Source organism: Vicia villosa, linkage group LG1 (genome assembly GCF_029867415.1).
Source record: "Vicia villosa cultivar HV-30 ecotype Madison, WI linkage group LG1, Vvil1.0, whole genome shotgun sequence".
Classification (NCBI taxonomy): Eukaryota; Viridiplantae; Streptophyta; class Magnoliopsida; order Fabales; family Fabaceae; genus Vicia; species Vicia villosa.
In genome coordinates this window covers 40,839,452-40,847,213 of record NC_081180.1, presented here as the reverse complement: position 1 = coordinate 40,847,213, position 7,762 = coordinate 40,839,452, and the positions used below count along the sequence as shown (strand labels likewise).

General features: G+C 33.9%; 1 protein-coding gene across 1 annotated transcript; it reads left to right on the top strand.

Moving 5' to 3' along the window:
• The first annotated feature begins 4,233 nt into the window (after nt 1-4,233).
• On the top strand, nt 4,234-6,144 carry LOC131635161 (NAC domain-containing protein 100). Its single transcript, XM_058905767.1, has 3 exons — nt 4,234-4,740; nt 4,871-5,148; nt 5,231-6,144. Exons 1-3 carry the CDS (start codon nt 4,551-4,553, stop codon nt 5,816-5,818), a joined length of 1,056 nt encoding a protein of 351 aa, XP_058761750.1. The 5' UTR covers nt 4,234-4,550; the 3' UTR covers nt 5,819-6,144.
• The last annotated feature ends 1,618 nt before the right edge of the window (nt 6,145-7,762 follow it).

Below are 7,762 nucleotides of genomic sequence, written 5' to 3'. Positions count from 1 at the left end.
CTATATCATCACCCTCAACATTAGAATCCAGCTAGTGATTTGTTTTAGCAGATGTGATTGAAAACTTGCAACTTGTTAACTCAAATATCTTAAGAAGTTCAAGTTCATACTTCAACTGATGCAAAATGATACCTTTTTTAGAGTATAAAATCTCCATCCCTAGAAAATATACCATATTTCCCAAATCAGTCATCTGAAACTCATTTATCTACACATTCTTGAACTTGATTATCTCATCTGAACAACTCCCTATTAGCAATATGTCATCAACATAGAGACACACCAAAATCATATTTCTCTCATAGGTATGATAATCATCAACGCCATACTCCATCTCATACTTTTTGAATCCTTTAAGCTTGAAAAATGAATCAATTTTCCGATTCCAAGCTCTAGGAGCTTGTTTTAGTCCATACAACGCTTTATGTAACATGTACACCATCCCCTCCTGATTCTTTTTCACAGTTTTAGGAGGCTGTGACACGGACACATACCTGTTCTTGTAATGGACCGTTAAGAAAGGCAGATTTCACATCCAGATGCATCAAAGGCCAATTTTTATTTGCATTTATAGCAATCATCAATCCAATTGTTTCATGTCTAGCTACAGGCTCAAACACTTCAAAGTAGTCTAAACTAGATTTCTGTAGAAATCCTCTAGCTACTAACCTTGCTTTTTGTTTTCTAATTGATCCATTTAGCTTTAGATTTATCTTGAAAACCCATCTGACACTGATGGTTTTCTTCTTCTTTGGAAGCTCAACTAACTCCCCAATTTTATTTCTTTCTATAGCCTCAAGTTCTTCTTTCACGATTCTCAGCCACACTTTCTTCTTGAGAGCTTCTTCGATACTAACTAGTTTAGAACCCACTAACATAACACACTGAATGACTTCTCCTCTAGAGTCTATCTTAGTATCTTGTAACATATCAAACTATGCGAATATTTTTGGTATTTTTTTGATTCTTTGTGGCCTCTTAACTTGTTAAGAATATTCTTTAGATGTTGAAACAGTGTCAGATGATAGACTACCTTAAAAAAGTGGACCAACTTATGAAGTTCCACCTTCAGAAGCATGACCGCCGTCAGAGCTTGGATTACCACCACAGTTTAGATCATCATTAGAACCTGGATCATAATCATATTCATTTTGAAAGTCAGACTCCTCTTCATAGTCTCATTCAACTTCAGAGATACCTTCTGATTGTGACTCATCTTAAGAGGCAAAATGTCTTTTAGAGTCAGAAATACCTTCAGAAGTTAACTCATGTGTTAACGCTGCACCAGAGTTGAATTAAGACTTGTTCCAATCCCATGCTTATGATTCTTTCTCAATGACGTCTCTACTGACTTCAAATTTATTAGTGACTAGACAATAAAGCTAACACGCACCTGTATTGTGGTACCTAATCAATAACATTACTTTTCTTCTATGTTTCAAATTCTTTCTAGTAGCACATGGAACATCTTTTTAACAAACTAAACCAAATACCCTGAAATGACTCACACTTTGCTTATCTCCAGTCCACTTCTCAAAAGGAACAATTTCCTCCATCTTCTTCGTTGGATAAGTTTTGATCACATATGCTGAAGTGGCAATATATTCTCTCCACAAGGTGTGAGCGAGCTTATTCTCTTTCAGCATGATCCTTCTGATATCAAGCAAAGTTCTATTTCTTCTTTTAGCAAGACCATTATGCTGAGGAGTTTATGGAGGAGTCGCCTCATGCTCAATTCCATTCTCCTCAAAGAACCTGTTGAACTATGTAGAGTTGTACTCACCTCCACCGTCAGTTCTGATAACTTTTAGCTTCTGACCACTTTATTTTTCAACATTCACTTTGAACTTTTAAAACTCAGCAAACACTTCATGCTTAAACTTGAGGAGTGCTACCCATCTCATCCTTGTGAACTCATCCGCAAAAGACACAAAGTACTTGTTTCCTCCAAGAAAAGGTACTTCAAATGGTCCACATACATCAAAATACACTACTCCCAGAGCATGTTTGGCTCTTGGAGCCACTTCTGATGCAAATGGAAATCTAGGTTACTTTCCTTTTATGCATATCTCACATGAATTCTCAGGCTTCTCAATCTTAGGAATGCCATATACCACCTTTTAGAACTTAGATGTCCTAAGCTTCTGAAGTTTAGATGCTCCAATCTCTTGTGCCATAAATCACTGTCACCTTTAGCATATTCTGCACTAAGGGATTTAGTTTCAGTTGTCTCCACATTCACCTTAAATATTTAATGCTTCCCTACTCAGATTTCATAATCAGCTTATGATCAGAATCATACAACTTTAAAAGATTGTTCTTCATAGTTACTGAGAAACCTTTCTCAATGAGCCGACTTACAGTCATCAGATTGCTCTTCATACCAAGAACATACCAAACATCTTTGATCAGAACTATTTTATCATTCTTCACTCTGACTTTGAAATTTCCAACACCTTCGGCATTAATGTATCTATCATCAACACATATGATCTTTTTCCTCTTTTTAGAGTCAAAATCAATCATCCATTGTTTGCTTATTATTAAATGATTTGAGCAGTCAGTGCCCATATACCACTAGTCTACCAAATATCCACAATCAAATTCATAAGCCATCAATAACACAGGTTCATCATCGGAATCTCCTATGGCTATGTTTGCTTCTTATAACTTCCTTTCCTTGTTTGACCCACTGTCCTTAGCAAAGTGACCAAACCTATTACAATTGTAACACTGAACATTTCTCTTGTCAAGCTTCTCCTTTCCCTTTTGATGTTTCTTCTCATGGAGGCTTATGACTTATGAGAACTACCATGTCTCTTCTTAGCCTCTGACCAAGACTGCATTTAACTCTTCTTACTAGAAGACGCCTTTAGAGCATGCTTTACCTCTCTTTCTAAGGCTCTCTCCGTCAGACGCAACTTTTGTGCCTCTATACTACTCTACAAATCTTCAATTCTCATATTGCTGAATTTCTTAGAATGTTCAATTGCTACAACAATGCGATTAAATTAAGGAGTAAGAAAACTTAATACCTTGTCAATCATTACTTGTTCAGAAAGAGTTTCTCCATAAGATTTCATCTGATTTGTGATCAAAATCACTCTAGAGATGTAATCAGGTACATTCTCATTGTTCTTATTGTTGATATTCTCAGACTGCTTTCGTAGAGACTGAAGCTCCACTTTTTTCACTGATGCTTCACCGTCGTAGCACCGTGCCAGTATGTACCACGCAGCCTTCGACATTGTTGAATCAACAATTTTCTCAAACCCATTCGCATCCACACACTGATGAATGTAGAATAACGCCTTTTGGTCTTTCTTCCTCGTATCTCTTTACACGTTTCTTTGTTCGTCCGTCACATCTGCTGCAACCAGAATGTAATTTCCAGTGACGAGATCAAGAACGTCTTGAGAATCAAACAACACACGCATATGAATCATCTAGCGATTTCAATTTCTATCCATCAAACATTGAAAGCTCTGTATTTAAGCTATTTTCGCTGTTCATCTTCGTTCTTGTGCTTTGAAACTCACTTAGATCTCACCAAACACTTGTGTTTTCCGATCCCGCAAAATCAAGAAATGCAATTCTATTACGACTCCGATTGTGAATTCAACACGAATTCAAGAAACGAATTTAATCACACACCCCTCACGTACACTCGTGTTTCCTTGTGAGTCGAACCGGAGCTCTAGATACAAATTGTTGGTCCATAAGATTGAAGATGAAAATGAAGATGGAAGAAGAGAAATAAGAGAGAAAACATAACAAACTCTCAATGGTGAAAATTCAGTTATGATTTCACTGTGACAAACTTGTTTAAGTACACAAAATCAAAAAATGTCACGTAAGTAAAATTAATTATGCTAATAAAACTTAAAAACAAGGTTCTGACCATGCAACTTCTCAACTACACCGAGAAAGGTTCTGAAACATATAACTTATGACAAAACAATCTCTACACATTCCAACTAACTAACAATTTCTGTATATGAAGTACTTCTAATAATTTTCACTGTAACTACTTTGTAAGTAAATCATCTAAGACATATTAAATGGCCTATAGTACTAAATAGTAAAAAGTAGAATAAATAAATGATTTGATGGTAATATTATTAAAGTATATGCATGTAATTGGGGCATGGTGGGTTGAGTGAGAGTTAAAAACAATTTAGGGTTATCAGATAAAGTTATTATGTGATGAAAAAGTTGAAGAAAATGGGCTTTAGGCTATAAACAACAAACAAACTAAGTTACCTTACATTCCACGTTTCTCCCTCCCCAAACTCCAGTATTTATGCCCTTCTTTTCCTCTCTTTCTCTTTTCTCATCATAATTCATTCATAACAACCACCACCACCACCACCTTCACTTTCTCATCTCCATCCAATCCTCCTCTCTTATTCATCATCACTGATAGCTTTTTAGTTTCTCTTTCTATTTATTCCTCCATGTTCATCATCACTGAAATCTTTGATTTGTGGTTTTGAACAAGGCTTTGGAGGTTGACCCTTTTGGCTATTTGATCATAGTTCACTTTCAAGATGGAAAACATTTCAGTGTTCCCATCTAAGGAAGATGAAAAGATGGATTTGCCTCCTGGATTTCGGTTCCACCCAACTGATGAAGAGCTTATCAGTCATTACCTTTACAAAAAGGTTATTGATTCGAGTTTCTCCGCGAAAGCTATCGGAGATGTAGACCTCAACAAGTCTGAACCTTGGGATTTACCATGTAAGTGATACTGATGCTGATAGTCTGATACCAATCAAATTTGCAGACCCAGTTTTTGTTTTTACTTTTCTTCCACCTTTGAATATTTTATGTGAATTGTTGTTGATAGATTGAGAATTTTGGGTTTCAGGGAAAGCTAAAATGGGAGAAAAAGAATGGTACTTTTTCTGTGTGAGAGACAGAAAATACCCAACTGGTTTGAGGACAAACAGAGCAACAGAAGCAGGTTACTGGAAAGCAACTGGGAAAGATAAAGAGATTTTCAAAGGGAAATCTTTGGTTGGTATGAAGAAAACTCTTGTTTTTTACAAAGGAAGAGCACCAAAAGGCGAAAAAAGTAATTGGGTCATGCATGAATATCGTCTCGAGGGGAAATTCTCTGTGCACAATCTTCCTAAAGCTGCAAAGGTAACAATCAATTTTGATTCATCTTTTCTTTATTTTTATTGATAATTTTGATTTGAATTTGAATTTCGATCTTGTGTTGCAGAATGAGTGGGTGATTTGTAGGGTGTTTCAGAAGAGTTCAGCTGGTAAAAAAACACATATTTCTGGGATAATGAGGTTGGATACACTTGGTAATGAATTTGGTGGTTCTGTTTTACCACCACTAACCGATTCGATTGGGAAAATCAAACAATTGAATGATTCGGCTTACGTGCCCTGCTTCTCCAATTCAATTGATGTTCAAAGAAACCAAGGAGGGATCTTTGATTCATTCACGAACTCAATTTACGGTGTTTCTTCGAATAATCCACACGATGTTTTTCAAAGAGGATCATTATACTCTTCTTCTAATCAATCTAATTTTCATTTTCCTGGTTCTGTTTGCGGTGTTCAAGACCAATCAGTTTTAAGAGCTCTATACGAAAACAACAGTTTCAAATCCGAGCGACAACAACAGCAGCAGCAACAAATTGTGAGTGTTTCGCAGGAAACAGATCTAACTACTGATATAAACGCTGAAACATGTTCTGTTGTGTCAAATTTTGATATCGGTAGAAGGGCTTTCGAGAATAATAATCATCAACATCGTCCACCACCTGTTCATTTTGATGGTACTTTATGGAATTACTAAATTCAAATAGAGCAACTTTACAGAATAAGACCAAAATCAAAGAGGAACTGAAGAAAGAAGCATATAGTGTAAGAAATGTTGTGAAATTAAGCTACTACTATAGGCTTGTGCATAGCATGAGCATGAGCATGGTTATTAGTATTTTTGTGAGCTTGGATTAATGTATTATGGTTTGTTCATGTTACTTTTCTGGATTTGTATTGTATGGTATTGTAATGTAATGTATTGTATATAAACAATATAGTAGTATATAGCTCAGCTAATAGAATGCTGAGAGTGTGACTGTGACATTGATTTCTGGTAATATTTGAATTGCATATTAGTAATTTGTATCTCTATCTCAGAAAGTACACACGTGCACGCGCGTACTTTATCATAGACGCATATTGACAAACAGGTTATCTGCAATTACCTACTACAAAGTTCCATGTACAAATCATGAATAATAAATTCTTGTTAGTTTTTTCTTTCTTTCTGTTTTATGTGCATGTATATTGATTGATAAGACACTTTGATTCACCTTTGATTCATTGTCAAAATTTATGTATAAAAAATTCAAACATTTTCACCTAAAACATTAACTAACAACATCACAACATGGTGTTGAAAATTCACACCTTTCTTTAATATACTTGCATCTTTCAAGTGTTTTGTGTCTTAAAACAACTTATAATAATAATAATAATATTGTGCTTAGATCTAACTATCTAACTCAACTGGAGTCAATAGTGTTTAGTTGAATGTTATTATCAGGTTCGAACCCTGATACCTATGTTGAGTTTGTGAGGTTTTAGTAGTTATTATTATTTTATTTTTAAAAAATAACTTATAATATTCATATCTTAATTAACTAATTATGTCAGGAAGCTTCTCAAATTAGTTTTTTAAAGTGTTTTAGAATAGTAAATGGTGTTAAGTTTGTAGTCAAAATTCAAGTCAAATGAGAACAAAGAATTTATGACATGCCAGTGCAACACCAACATATATTATTACTATTTGAGTATTTGAATATGACATATTATATATAATAATATAAAAAATATTCTCAAGTCAGAGATTTTACTAATTAATTAATTTATTATACTTTATTGATATACTATATTTTAATTTATTTAATTAAAAGTCATATTCAATAATGATATTTTGAACGAATATATTTATGAGATTTATACGAGAAGTAAATGACAAAAATATCCACTAATTTGTCGTATATAAGATACGATTATTCATTGATTTGAATTTGTGAAATCATCCATTTCTCATTTTTATGATATGCATGCATTCCGTTTTGAAGGTGGAATGGCATGACATGAGAACATTGATCTTCTTTTTCTTATTTTGTCCAAAAATACAATGTACGTATCTCTTCTATGCCATGTGGTGTTTATATTTATGGCACATGATAAAAACCCTAACAAAAGTCCACTAATTTGAGTCCTACACGTTTTCATCCTTAACTATATCATCATCAAAACATTAGCATTTTTGTCTTTTTACGTTTATTAATTATTCCTTCAACTCACTCTTGAAATTAATTCACCTATAGCTGGCTATTGTTGTTTATATTTCATTTTCTTAATCATGTATAATGACTCCAACCAAACCCCATTATCTTTTTCTTTTTATTTTTAGCTCCTTTTTTAATTGAGTTTAGGGTTGTTTAATTTAATTTAGGATAGTTTTACTGTGTGAATGAGATTGAAATGAAAAATTAACGTTCTTGGATGTATTATAATTTAATGAATGTGTTCTTTGATTGGTGCAATTATGGTAAAAGTTTAGTAGCGCCAACCACCTTATCATCATGATCAGATTACTGATTAGTGAGTGAGCTAGGTAAATTTTGAGTTTTAAATTTGGTGTAAATTAAAATATTATTGTTGATTATTATTTAAGGTAAAACATTATTTTTCAACAAGAGTAATTAATTCGAGTAACATGAAA

Coding starts and splice junctions, on each gene's coding strand:
- LOC131635161 (XM_058905767.1), top strand. CDS start 4,551: ATGGAAAACATTTCAGTGTTCCCATCTAAGGAAGATGAAAAGATGGAT. Junction 4,741..4,870: donor TGAACCTTGGGATTTACCAT/GTAAGTGATACT, acceptor TTTGGGTTTCAG/GGAAAGCTAAAATGGGAGAA. Junction 5,149..5,230: donor ATCTTCCTAAAGCTGCAAAG/GTAACAATCAAT, acceptor CTTGTGTTGCAG/AATGAGTGGGTGATTTGTAG.